At 38.9% G+C, this 14,921-nt stretch overlaps 1 protein-coding gene and 1 pseudogene across 17 annotated transcripts in view; one reads left to right on the top strand and one right to left on the bottom strand.

Moving 5' to 3' along the window:
* The window catches only part of NCOA3 (nuclear receptor coactivator 3), a 125,755-nt gene that overhangs the window by 2,541 nt on the left and 108,293 nt on the right, over positions 1-14,921 (bottom strand). For 12 of the 17 annotated variants that reach the window (XM_045528510.1, XM_045528514.1, XM_045528511.1 and 9 more), the window contains 5 exons: positions 13,034-13,330; positions 12,809-12,935; positions 11,347-11,518; positions 2,597-2,890; positions 1,076-1,180 (listed from right to left, as the gene is read on the bottom strand). In XM_045528510.1, the coding sequence (XP_045384466.1) occupies positions 1,076-1,180; positions 2,597-2,890; positions 11,347-11,518; positions 12,809-12,935; positions 13,034-13,330 (995 nt within the window). The remainder of the gene's footprint in view (positions 1-1,075; positions 1,181-2,596; positions 2,891-11,346; positions 11,519-12,808; positions 12,936-13,033; positions 13,331-14,921) is intronic. The other 5 variants (XM_045528523.1, XM_045528524.1, XM_045528516.1 and 2 more) reach the window with 2 other exon arrangements.
* Positions 13,371-14,696, top strand: LOC123622805 (annotated as a pseudogene).

Raw genomic sequence — 14,921 nt, 5'->3', positions numbered from 1 at the left:
GGGCCTGGAAATTATTTGTGGCTAGGAGACAAAGGACGACAAGTTGTTGAGTTAGAAACATTCCTCAAAGTGAAAAACTTTAGGGGTATGATCTAAGGACAAACTTTTCAGGAACTATGAAATAAAACCCTAAGAAAAACAGGAGAATTCAGAGTGTGTTGGGGCAGTGGGGAGATGGAACAAGAAGGGAAGCCCACCCAAAAAAGATGCGGTTCTATTCAGATAAGCAGGGAACCACCTCAGAAGGTCCTGAGTCTTTCTAAACCTTCCTAAAGGACAAGTGGGGCAAGGAGAAGCTGTTTGAAATTTCAGGAGGTGACATACTCAAAGCACTAACAAGGAAGTTGATGTGGGCTCTATGAGCTGGGGAAGATCAAAAGCAAACTTTTATCATCTTTTTGGAAGGCATCCTAGCTCAGCTTCCACAAGATGTATACCAATATAAATATCAGTACTTCCAAGTAGCGAAAGACAGTGAAATTGGGCATTTCATAGTTTTCTTGTTTTTAAACAATTATAAACAATATTTCAAACCACAGTAGAAGATTGTTGTGTATTCATTGCCTCGAGCACATTAAGCAAATATCTTAATACTGTCTCTACCACTGGCTGGAGGCAGAGAGGAGAGTTTTAATATCTTCTCCCACTTCGGGAAACAAGTCATCTCTGAGGCTGTCACTGAGAATAGGATTATGTGTTATTTATTTTCTTCTATATACTTATAATTTCAAAACTTTACCCAGTGAGCATGTGGTTTCATAATCCAAGAACAAAGAAACATTTACAGATTTATTATTTTAAATTCCTAAAAAGCCCATGATAGCTGTTCTCACAACACAGCAACTGAGGGAAAAGGAAATTCATTTAAAAAACACTCATCAGTGGTTTAATGAAGGAACCCCTCCCTCCTCTGATTCCTCCCAGTCACCGGCAAGAAAGGAAGAGGAAGAAAAAAAGTGTGATGGGCCAGTTTCTTACACAAGAAGTTCAGAATTACTTTTATTCATTTAACAAACATTTATTGAGAGGCAACCACAGACCAAGGCCTGTGCTGGGGACAGCATGTCCTCCTCACCTGGGAGCTCACCTGGGGCTGCATCATGGGCCTCATCACTGCGGCACCACCGGTGGTAGGGTTTTCCATTTTCATTTCAAGTGCCTGCCGGCTCTGATTCAAAAACTGAAGTGACACAGGTTGGTTAGAATGCAAGTAGAGAGTGCTAATGGTGGCCAAGACAGCTTTCTAAACCTCAGCACCACCTAATGAGGTCACGATGATATCTCCAAACCCATTAACCTGGTTAAAAGTCACATCTAAACTGAACTGGTCCACTTTTACACTGCAGGAAGGTCAGTGCTGAAAAGCCCTTGGCTAGCATATGAAGCTCTACTGTTGGGCACTGGGAGAAATAGTAAAAGTACAATTTTGCAGTTTAAAGAATTATCTTCAATGGGAACTCAAGGGATGTGTAAAGTCAAGTTTCCTCTGGAATTATTCAGGCACTTGGGGAAATGGCTTTAACGTGATCAGAGTAATACTGAATAACTACCTCCTCTGTTACCTTTCTGTAAGTAACTTTTAGTGGAAAAGAAATGGTAAAAAGATGAACACATTAACACAACTTTCCTGAATACCTAGACTGACTTTTAGGAATATTTATGCACTGGAGAGTCTCTGGCTCGTTTACTTCCACCATATTTAATAATTCAGCACAATCAAGATACAAACAACAGAGATAATTAAACTTTAAAACATTTTCTGGGATTAAGGAAACAATGGGAAAACAAAAGTCTTATCTTGGAATATTAAAAGAGAGCTCCAGTTTTATAAAACATCTAGAAAGCAGAGGATCCATAAAAAATGCTGAGATCAAGAAGGTTTAAATACTTGGTTACTAGTATTAAGGACTTTTAAATAACAAAAATTATCTACCTTTAAGACTACAAAGTCATCAGGAAAATGTTCTTTCCCAAAAGCAATCCTCTCTGACATTTTTTACTTTTTAACTTGTACAATGGAATATTCTTATAGAAAGGTGTCTAACTCGGCCGGGCCTGATGGCTCACGCCTGTAATCCTAGCACTCTGGGAGGCTGAGGCGAGTGGATCATTTGAACTCAGGAGTTCGAGATCAGCCTGAGCAAGAGCGAGACCCCATCTCTACTAAAAAAAATAGAAAGAAATTATCTGGACAACTAAAAATATATAGAAAAAATTAGCCGGGCATGGTGGCGCATGCCTGTAGTCCCAGCTACTCGGGAGGCTGAGGCAGAAGGATTGCTTAAGCCCAGGAGTTTGAGGTTGCTGTGAGCTAGGCTGATGCCACGGCACACTAGCCAGGGCAAAAGAGAGAGATTGTCTAAAAAAAAAAAAAAAAAAAAGGTGTCTAATTCTAGCACAACCACTCCTTAACAAGGAGCCATCTGTACAAATAAAATCTTAACACAGAAGTAAAAACAAAAGGAATTTCTTTACTTGACAAGGGATGGAGAGCCAATGGTAAGAACACTGAGGGACACAGCCTGAAAACAAACTAAGGAAGGAGAGGCTAAAGGAAAGGCCACTTTGGGCCAAAGCAGAGCATGTGACTGGTTACCTGCTGGCCCTGCAGCCTCTGCTGAAGCTGCATTCTAAGTTGCTTGGGGGTGTTTGTCCGAGGTCTCATGACGTTGGCCCTCGGGTGCATTCCTTGAAGAGGAAAATTGCCTTGCTGGTTCATCTGATTCATCATAGAGTTAAAAGATGGTGATTGTCCCTGAAGATTAAAGCCTCCTTGCATTGGAGGCCCCTGTGCTGGGTAGGTTTGTCCATATAATGCTGCCTTCTGATCCATCATTACTGCTGCTTCTTGGCCTTGGAAAGCATCCTGTTTGTGCTCCAAAGCCTGTCCCTTAAACATCAAACACATAAATGAACACTGAAGTATATCTGTGAAAGCAACAGAAATCATATGCTCTAATGAAAATGAAAAATAGTTAATATATGTGAACAATGTTGCAGAATTCCAAAAGCAAAATCAAGCTTATTGTCTGAAGTTCCATTGAAACTATATGTCCTCTGTTCCCTGAGAACACAGACTATACCCCATCTGTTCCCGGCTGTGTCCTACAGCCTTGCAGACTGTCACACAGATAGACACTAAAATATTTTCTGAGCTAAATATCTATAATGCATCAAATACCTAGAGAAATATTACTTGTTCCAGACCAGATTTCTGTACCAATAAACATGGATCTTCCAAGCCAAGTATAAAATAAATTAAAATCACTGTGTTCAATGAATTCTCATATAAGTTGTGCAAGAATGTTTTTGAAAGTAGCAAGAGGTGATTTTTGTAGACAGATAAAGCAACAAATGCTCACACCCCCCAGAGTGCATTCACCAGTTGAACAAACCCTAAAGGTGGTCACACCACTATTCACACATAGGGGAAGAAAAGGAAATCCATTCATTCAACAAGTACTTATTAAAGCTTGTTATGTGCCAGACATCACTTCTCTACATGCTAAGGATATATGCAAAATAACATCCAGTAGGTGACATAAAGGGAAGTAAAAATATATATTCTTTTTCTTTTCTTTTAAGAGACAGGATCTCACTCTGTCACCCAGCCTGGAGTGCAAGTGGTGCAATCATAGCTCAGTGCAACCTCAAAGTCCTGTGCTCAAGGGATCCTTCCACCTCACCCTCCCAAAGTGCTGGGATTACAAGCGTGAGCCACTGCACCCAGCCAGAAAAAGAAGTAAAAATAAATACTCTGATGGAGGAAAAAACCTGCTGTGCTAAGACAAGAGCAGCCTGTCAGGTACTGCATTCACCTTTATCTTTTCATCCATGGGCATGGAATGGCAAGCACTCAGTCAAAACCCTTGACAAGTCTCGCCTTAAAGCATCCTTCACTCCACTGTATTTTCTCATACCTCTCATTTATATATACACACACACACTCTTTTATATATATATATATATATATATATATATATATATATATATATATATATATATATATGTAGGCATATTTCATATATATGAAATAAAGCATTTCCCTATTGCTATATTTCCTGATAATTATTTTTGAGAAGGTAGTTTTTGTTTTGTTTTTTGTTTTTGAGACAAAGTCTTGCTCTGTTGCCTGCACTAGAGTGCCGTGGCATCAGCCTAACTCACAGCAACCTCACACTCCTGAGCTCAAGCAATCCTCCCACCTCAGCCTCCCAGAGTGCTAGCCTGAGAAGGTAGTTTTTAATAGTCTAAAAAGACAAGGAAATGAACATAGTATTATGTAAGGTAAACTTGGGGTCATGTAATTTGGGAAGAAATTATTTTATGAAAATGACCCAAGAGTTGCTCTGTTTTTTCTTCTCTCACCAGTATGTAACTTCCATGGTGCTTGGCACTTTCTTTTGATTTTTAATCTCGATATATACTTTCTTTTATACACACACACACTTTCTACTTAGGTGCTTTCATCCACTGGTGGTAATTATCAAATTTTTGTCTGCAGCCCAAATATCTCTGATATTTTTTTTTTTTTGAGACCGTGGCGTCAGCCTAGCTCACAGCAACCTCAAACTCCTGGGCTCAAGCGATCCTCCTGCCTCAGCCTCACAAGTAGCTGGGACTACAGGCATGCACCACCATGCCCAGCTAATTTTTTATATATATTTTTAGTTGTCCAGATAAGTTCTTTCTATTTTTAGTAGAGACGGGGTCTCGCTCTTGCTCAGGCTGGTCTCGAACTCCTGAGCTAAAATGATCCACCCGCCTCAGCCTCCCAGGGTGCAGATTACAGGCGTGAGCCACCACTCCGGGCCTTCTCTGAACTCTTAATTTTGCTTATGGAAATGCCTACTTAACATCTTTACCTGGATGTCTCAGGGATTTCAAACTTAACATGCAGAAAACAGAAGTTGTGATTCCCAGAAGCCCTTCCCCCCAAAAAGCCTTGTTCTCCAATCTGCCCTGTATCACAATGCAGTCAGCCCTCCGTATCCATGGGTTCTGCATCCATGGATTCAATCAACTGGGGATCAAAAATATCCTGGGGAAAAAAGGGCAGTTTCACCTGTACTGAATATATATAGATTTTTTTTTCCTTGTCGTTACTCCCTAAACAATACAGTATAACAACTATTACATAGCATTTACATTGTATTAGGTATTATACATAATCTAGAAATTATTTAAAGTATATGGGAGGATGTGAGTAAGTTATATGCAAACACCACACCATTTTATATAAGGGACTTGAGCATCCTCGGACTTTGGTACTCTCAGGGATCCTGGAACCAATCCCCTACAGATACCCAGGGATGACTGTACATGGCAACACCATTCACCACCCCAGAAGTAAAAGCCAGCAATCTTGATTCTTCACATTCTTCCTTTCCAGGCATGTGCACACTTGTGTATGCACATACACATGGTCTACCAAGTCGCGTCAGTTTTTCCTCCAGGGCATGCTGTGTATCCTTCCCTTCTTTCCATGAAAACTACTGGACTCTTGTCATAACTGACATCTGTGCTTCTACTTTGTCCCATCATACCAACTCCCTCCTCCAGATAGCAATTGGAGATAGTTTTTTTTAAGAGACAAGGTCTTGCTCTGTCACCCAGGCTGGAGTGCAGTGGCATGATCATAGCTCACAGCAACCTCAAACTCCTGGGCTCAAGCACTCCTCCCACCTCAGCCTCCCCAGTAGCTGGGACTACAGGTACACACTATCACACCCAGCAGAAGATACATTTTAATAAAGCAAATCATACTTTTAATGAAAGATGGCAGATTATCATGCATATTTACCTCCATTCACTTGCTACCCTACTAAAATGCCAATAAAGAATTTAAAGGGATGTATTTATCCACAAAACAATAAAAATAAGGAAGGGAACAAGATCAAATATTTCAATAAATATTTGAAAGTTAGAAAGTGAATAGAGTAGGAACCAACTCAACAGAGCAGAGGAATTTAGACCTAGGTGCCTGCAAACTGAGCAAATGTATCCCACAGAACTAATGAGAGTCTCCGCTAGGGCTGGTAGAGGATCAGGAGGGTTCAGTGCTGAAACAGAGGATTGGTTAGGAGTCTGAGTACAGAGCAGGGGGGTCAACCACCTCACTGCTTGCCCCCTGACCCCTCAAATGGCTATATCTTCCACCTAACCCCCCAGAGGGCCTGGGTTCAGGGACACCAAGCAGAGGAGAGGAGAGGAATGAGGCAGAGGCTAGAAATGGGAAATTTTATATTTTACATATTTATAATTTCTAATAAAACTTTGTATTTTATAATTTTATATGCCACACTATGTGATCATCCACTTGCCTCTTCAGCCCAGCTCCCAAAATGTAACCAGGCCATAAAAGATTGCCAGGCAATCTTCTCCAGGAAAAAAGTATACAGATCTAGGGGGGTAGGAGGGGTGATGGTAGAGAACTCTACATGATGAAATTTGGGGAGTCATGAAATAAGCAGCTCCCCACCTAATCACCCACAGTAAAAACAACTGATCCTGCTCACACCTGCATAGCTTAAGATCAGCTTTTTAATGTATCATTCTTTACATATAAAAACAGTCAAGGATCACTAGATACTTGATAAAAGCTTCCAATATGAAAGTGACTCAAACAAAATACAGAATCAATATTACGCCCAATATGTCGACAGAAATCCAAAAAAGAAATGCCAGGAAAAAAATGGCAGAGATAAAATTATTAAAGAAATTTTACCCAAAATTGCCCCAAACCAAAGGGAATATCTATGCATCTAGTACACAGCAGAATGAATGAACCAAGACCCACACCAAGATACAGCATCATCAAATTTCAGAGATAAAAAGTTCCTAAATAATCCCAAAGAGAATAAATGGTTCATGTGTAGAAGAACAGAAATCAAAACAAAATACAACTCAATAGCAACACTGGATGCCAGAAGAAATCTTTTAAAATTCTAAGAGGAAATTATTTCAACCTAGAATTTAATACATAAGCCAGACATGCAGGAGGGTGGAATAAAGATATTTTCAGACCCACAAGGACCAAAACATCATATCTCATGCAGTGGAGACAGAAGTTAATAGAAGTTGTGCTTCAGCAAAACAAAGAGTAAATCAAGAAAGAAGATGACTGAGATTCAAGTAACTAGGGGATCCAACATAGGAGAACAATGACAATTATTAATTTCTAGATCTGCCTCACAAGGACAGAGTAAAACAGAACTACAGGAGGGAAGGAAGGAATTGATAGATTATTTAATGTGCCTGAATGTGTGAAGAAAAAAAGAGAAATTTTATACTTTCATCAAGTATCTGGGGAGAATTAGCAGTAAGTACATAGAAATAAAGCAAATAAAGAGAAGACAATTACTAACTTAAAAATATACATATACACATTATATATATATATGTACATACATATATATGTGCTACACTTGGCTTAGCAATAAGATAAAATAATCTAAATATTGACTACCTCACCACAACAAAAGATATAATTAACCTGGGGATATACAGAGAGAGCACAAGCCCATGTGTATGGTATACCTGTGAGTGTGTGTTCTGGGGGCAAGGGAGGATAAAACAGACCCACAATTTCTTATCTAAAATTTCAAAGTACAAAAAGCTTTTCATTAGCAACAAATGCATTTAACGGCAAAACCTGACCTAAACTTTTACACGAGCAATACATCTCTTTATATCACACTTAGTATGACTACATATTTTGCTGCAGAAGTATTAGCATATTTGATCACAAGCTAGTGCCCAAAACTATACAATTGATCAAACCAGGAGTATCATGTAATATATGGTACAAATGTACCATGCTACTTTTCTAGAATCCAAAAATGCCTGATTTCTTACCCCAAAGTTCTCAGATAAGGGACTATGCATGGGTAATCAATTACCATATCAGGAAGTCAACAGATATAGACTGAAGTTGATAAAGAAATACTTGCATAAGCATATTACTTAGAAATATCACCAAAATAAAGAGTTGCGTTTCACTACCTCAGAGTGGGACAAGTGACTGTGGTTCTTCAATAAAGATATTTCCATATCATTTTAAGTTACAAATGATTGCTTTGCTAAAAATAAAAGTTATAACAAAAAACGAAAGCAGGTCTCATCTCTAAATTCCTAAAATTCTTCCTAATATACCAGAGAAATCCTAGACTTCTTAAGATGGCTTTGTGGAACCTGGCCTCCACTTACCTCTCTGCCATCATTTTGTATCACTCTCCCTCCCTCTGCTCTCAATGACTTTCAGTTATTCCCTAGAACCCCTAAGATCTTTACTACCTAAGGACTTTTGAGTTTGCTGTACCTCTTCTGGAACATTCTTCCCTAGCTCTTTGCATAGCTAGCTCCTTCTCATCCTTCTGGTGTCATCTCCCCCAAAAAGAGCTTTCTTGACCATTCAAGTAAGTCCCCAGTTATTCTTTATCTCATCATCCTGGATTTGAGAACATAAACCTTATTAAACTAAAGAACAAAACTAAAAACAAGTCCCTTCTGATAACCAACACCCCACCACCACTGCCGCCTACAGAACAGGCTGCCCTTTCAGATACAGTCTCAGAGTACCAGATGCCTCTCCTCACAGCCTCTACTACACCGTATCTACTTCCAAGTGGTTCCCTGCCTGGCCTGTGCCTTGCCCAGAGGGATGTGATATTTGAAAGAAGGAACTAATTTGCTCACTATTCTCCCTCAGCCTCTAATAGAAAACTGATTGGCATATAGGAGATAAATATTTGTTGAATTAATAAACAAACAAAATCAATAACCAAATATACACGAAGTACTTGTGCAAATCAACAATAAAAACCCATCAGAAAACTATAAAAATGTATATAAATGGCCAATAAGCATAAAAGTTGTTCAATCTTGCAAATAAAAGAAATATAATCTAAAACTTTCTAGATTTTTTTGCCAATCAGATTGGCAAAGATTTTTAAAAATAATCATGCCCAATATTTGTTTAATCACTTGCTCATGTGTGTTCTTTCATCGATTTGAGCTACGCCAACTCAGCACTGGTGAAGATATGAGGAATATCATACTCCTGTGGAAAAGTAGCTAGTGTTTAATTTTTCAGGAAAACCACCTGAAAATAAGTAGCAAAATCTTTAAAATAGCCTCACACTCTAACCCACTAATCCTTTCTTTTGCATTCCATTACTATCTAAGGAAATAGAATAAGTGAATGAGACATGAGTAATTAATAGAACTGTTAGTAATAAAAAATATTAGCAGGGTATGGTGGCTGACTCCTATAATCCTAGCACTCTGGGAGCCCAAGGCGGGAGGATCACTTGAGCTCAGGAGTTCAAGACCAGCCTGAACAAGAACAAGATCCCTGTCTCTACTAAAAATAGAAAAAATTAGCTGGGCATGGTGGTGTGTGCGCTTGTAATCCCAGCTACCAGTGAGGCTGAAGCAGAAGGATGGCTCGAGCCTAGGAGTTTGAGGTTGCTGCGAGCCGAGGTGACGCCGTGGCACTCTAGCCCAGGCAAAAGAGTGAGACTGTCTCAAAAACAATAATAATAATAATAATAATAAATTTTGAGGAATAATTTATATTTTCATCAGTAAAGGACTGGTTAAAATATACTGTGTTTAATATAATAATATTTGGCCATTAAAATTGAAGATGTATATATTAAACGTATAAAGATGACTAACAATGATGACTTTCATAAACTAAAACTAGTTACAAGAGTATTTTAAAGTCAATTATCACTTTTAAAAAAATATATAGTCAAATATTTGACCATATACTTTTTGTTTTTTGGAGACAGGGTCTTATTCTATTGTCCTGGTTACAGTGCAGAGGTGTCATCATTTAACTCAATACAACCTCAAACTCCTGGGCTCAAATCATTCTCCCACCTCAGAAGTCCCAAGTAGCTGGGACTACAGGCATATGCCACCATGCCCGGCTAATTTTCTATTTTTGTAGAAACGGGGTCTCGCTATGTTGCATAGGCTACTTGCATTCCTGGCCTCAAGTGATCCTCCCACCTGGGCCTCCCAAACTGCTAGGATTACAGGCATAAGCCACTGCACCCAGCCTACACACATACCTTTTTTAAATGTAAAAACATTAGTCATGCACCATATAATGACATTTCAGTCAATGATGAACAACATATATGACAGTGGTTCCATAAGATTATATCATGCTCTTTTTACTGTACGTTAGTTCTAGATTTAGATATGTTTAGACACACAAATACTTACCATTGTATTACAGTTGCCTATAGTATTCAGTATAGTACATGCTATATAGTTTGTAGCCTAGGAGCACTAAGGTATACCATCTAGGCACTGTATACAGTTCACACAATGACAAAAATCACCTAATGACACATTTCTCACAACATATCCCCATTACTAAGTGATGCATAATGATATACACTAAAAAGTTAATAATGATTTTCTCTGTGTCAGTATTACAGAAAATTTTAAACTTTATGTACTTTCTGCAATTGTCAAAATTTTAAATAATGACCAGTAAGTATTTTATCATCAGGACAAACCAAGCAATTTCCAGCTTAAATTAAAATTTTAAAAGGCAGTTCAAGCTTTTTGGTCTCTGTGTAACCCTCACACACACCCCCAGAGTTAGAAACAGCTCCTCAGGGCCAGCGTCACATGTCATTGGTACCCCTGGAGGTGTCCCATTTGCCCTTTAAAACGTTCTATGACAGTGTCTGCCACACTATAGTGTACTTCCTTATGTACACGTCATCTCCTCAACAAAGACTGAGAAGCCCCTGATGATCTACTTGTTGTTGAATGCACAGACCTATACAGTGCCCCCATACACCCTTTAAATAAAAACAGCCACTACAAAATTTGTCTGTTTCAAAAATACAGATTTGTCAATGGCATATTTTCATAAGGCTGGGTATGAGATAGGAACAGGAGATGATGATACTAGGATGTTCAGATTTACCATGGTAAATGAGTTTTGTTTAACAAAAAAGCTTGCCTTCTGAGAGTACATACTGGTTGCGTAAGTAGTAGAGAAAGAGTGTTATAAAAATGAGAACGCTAACATAAATAAAAAGTAGCATTTACAAAGAGTATAGTAGTTTCGCTAAAACATTTCTATAGTTTCCTAAAATTTGACATCTGTATTAAATACTAGGTTCCTGGAAATAATACCATAATCATAAGTATATTCTCTAAACTTAATACTGGTATTCATGAATGTAGTGATATAATACAAGTACTAGGAAAGATACACATTCTTATACATGGCTTGATGAATGTGCATACACACATACACACATAAGCACATGCAAACATACATTCTCCTACTTCCAGGTTAATGTAACCTACCTGATTCACAAGCTCAGGAATGCCCAAAGCTCTGTCAATTTCTTCCAGGCCTGTGGCATCTGTGTTGCTCAGAAGAGTATGCAGCTGGTCCAATAATGCTCTTTCATCACTCTGGCCTTCCAGGTTAGAAGGTGGCCCAACAAGATCATCCAGGGAATTCCTAAGAATGGGCCTAGAAAGAGACTTGAAATTAGTTTCAATGGTGCTTTCTCTCTTTTAAAAAATGATAATAGATCACAGAACTATGAACAGTATTTTTAAAGAACAATAACGCACATACTACAAGTACAAATAATAACCTGAGTAGTAGAAAAGTATGAATGGCATCAATTTATATTTAAAGTACACAATTTTAAAGCTTTACCAGGTCATTTTAGACCATCATATATAGCTGACACCCCCAATCCCACCACCAAAATCTAACTGTCGAATCTCAGGCATTTGGGGGATAGCAGAGATTTGGGAAGGAGGGATGGAAAGGATGGGAGAGGGTATTCTTTTCAAGACAAGAATGTGCATGAGTAGTAGTTATATTACTTAAAAATTGGGGAAATCAAAAGAAAAGGAGAAAGGATAGAAATGTTGAGCTATCATGATTTGAGTCTTGAGAAATGCCACAATCACTGTTTGTTTTACTTGGCCCACAGAGCTCACACTGGCAAGTGTAATATAATGCAAACCCCACACACACCCACAGCAAGTTGCCACAATTCTCCAACACATAAAATGGCATGAAGTGAGACATTTATCCTGCATCAGAAAAATTCTGTGAACTTGAAAGCATTCAAGTTAATAACTCATGTAGTTACATAGCTGTCTATTCAATAGATTGGTTTATTTTTCCTTTGTATAATTTATTGTAGAATTGGGGTTAGATTTGACAATGACAGTGGCCTCTTCCACGCAAATAAGTTACTAACCTAAATAAAAATGAAATACAGACTTAATCCACAAATTTTTCTTTTACAAAAATTTTTAAAGGTGCTATAGTTCACTCCCACCATCATCACTGAAATGTTTTAAATAACTTTAGAAAAGAATTATCCAAACCTTTAAAATAAATTTTCTGGAAAACTGAGACTTATCCTCTGACCAACATTTATAAAACCATCGAAACACATACTTATCTTGTCAAACTGGTGCTAATCTATCCCCCCTTGTCATGAAATTAACATTACAAAAAACAGTCATCTCACAGACAGGCTCTCAGAGGTTTGACCACTGACTGGTCCTGACAGCTGAACAATAGAGTTCTATCTCCTCCCTCTCCTGTGAATACCACTGCTTGCCGCCTCAGCCTCATTTTTACACACCATTATCCAAGAAATAATCAGAGGGTAACCAATTAACTCAATCATAGGGAATTTTTCTCATTCTCTTTCAGGTTTGTTCCTGTGCTCTGACTCGTTTCTAGATAACCCAAAGCTAAGATTTTCTACAGAGTCACAAGATACAGCCCCACCTATTTTGAGTCCCGTGAGGACCTTGTTCCATAGATAACATGCCATCTGGCCAGGAACCTGGTTGGTTAGATGCTGCTGCTTGGCCATAGGGATTGACCCCCATTCCCATGGGAATCTCACTATGCCCTGAGGGAGCAAAAAGAAAACATAAATTTTCAAATAAACCAACAGCAAAAAGTTACTCTGAAACACATATTTTCATTTTTTATGAAGGGGACACTTACTCATTTGAAGCAGCTGCTGCTGCTGCTGCTGCTGCTGCTGCTGCTGCTGCTGCTGTTGCTGCTGCTGCTGCTGCTGCTGCAACATTGGTCTTGCACCTGGTATGCTGTTAGACCGAAGAGGCAAGGTAGGCATAGAGCCACCCATTGCAGGTCTGGGTAAAGAAGCATTATAATCTCCTCCTGGTCTTCCCATGGAGTTTGAATTCATAGGTTCCATTCTGCTGGCCTTTGAGTTTGGTAAGCCCCAGTCTTCTGTGGAAGGAGTCTGATTCAAAGTCACATTTCTATTTGGTCCACCTAAAACAGGTAGAAATGATAAGGCCTTTTCCATATTATAATGAAATCCTTCTTATATAGGTACAGCCATTATACATAACACTAGCCAGGACAGAAGAGCACTTTGTCAACATAAGACTAGGGCTGACCAACTGTGGAGACCTTTCAAAAGGCCCCTATTACCACAGATTCATTACAGGTTAGAAAATATCTTAGACCAAAAAACTCTAGTTTACAGACAGGGGCCAGGCTGAGTGTGTAGCTGACTGGTCTGTTCCCGAGTCCCATCACCCGTGATGCAGCAGCACTGCTACGGCAGAACCACAGTCCGTGTCCAGCGCCCTCAATTGCTGCTCCAATGTGGACCCCAGCACCAAAGATTTTCTACTGCAGCAGACCATGCGACAAATTAAGAATCCTAACAAGTCACTGGATTTTTATACTAGAGCCCTTGGAATGACACTACTCTGAAAATTAGATTTTCCTACTATGAAATTTTCACTCTATTTCTTGGCTCATGAGGATAAAAATGACATCCCCAAAGATAAAGAAGAAAAAGTAGCATAGGTATTCTCCAGAAAAGCTACACTGGAGATGACATACAATTGGGACACAGAAGATAATGAGACCCAGAGTTACCACAGTGGCAACTCAGACCCTCAAGGATTTGGTCACATTGCAGTTGCTGTTCCTGACGTACACGGTGCTTGTAAAAGATCTAAAGAACTGGGAGTCAAATCTGTGAAGAAGCCTGATGATGTAAAAATGAAAGTCCTGGCATTTATTCAAGATCCTGATGGCTACTGGAATGAAATTTTGAATCCTAACAAAATGGCAACTATTGGCCGGGCACAGTGGCTCACGCCTGTAATCCTAGCACTCTGGGAGGCCGAGGCAGGTGGATCGCTCGAGGTCAGGAGTTCGAGACCAGCCTGAGCAAGAGTGAGACTCCGTCTCTACTAAAAATAGAAAGAAATTATCTGGCCAACTAAAAATATATATAGAAAAATTAGCTGGGCATGGTGGTGCATGCCTGTAGTCCCAGTTACTCGGGAGGCTGAGGCAGGAGGATCGCTTAAGCCCAAGAGTTTGAGGTTGCTGTGAACTAGGCTAACACCACAGCACTCACTCTAGCCCGGGCAACAGAGCAAGACTCTGTCTCAAAAAAAAAAAAAGGCAACTATTATCTAGTGCTGTGAGAATGCTCCTTTGAGATTTCAGTGAAGACAGATTAAAAAAAAAAACAATGTGATTCAAGACATTCAGAGAGCAGAAGCATCTAGGACTGATGGATCACTGCTGCAATTCAAATTATTCTTAAATCCATTTCCCTTTCCTATTTCACCTGGGGTTTTTTCACCTAACTGTTCAGTCATTCTGGTTTTAAAGTAATATTTTATCTTATGTCCTCCAAAATAGTTGTGTAACTTTACTTTTTAGTTAATAACTAGAACAATTCCTTTCAGAGGCTATATTTATTTGCCACCTTCTATCTCCTAATACTTCAAGTAAAAAAGAAAAAAAGAGTTTACATAAGGAAGGATAAAATAAATGAAGGATACTCATGGAATAAATATTATATTAATGTTATTCAAGAACTTATTACTTACTC

The sequence above is a fragment of the Lemur catta genome, chromosome 17, assembly GCF_020740605.2.
Source record: "Lemur catta isolate mLemCat1 chromosome 17, mLemCat1.pri, whole genome shotgun sequence".
Taxonomy (NCBI): Eukaryota; Metazoa; Chordata; class Mammalia; order Primates; family Lemuridae; genus Lemur; species Lemur catta.
This window is presented reverse-complemented; position numbering and strand designations above follow the sequence as displayed.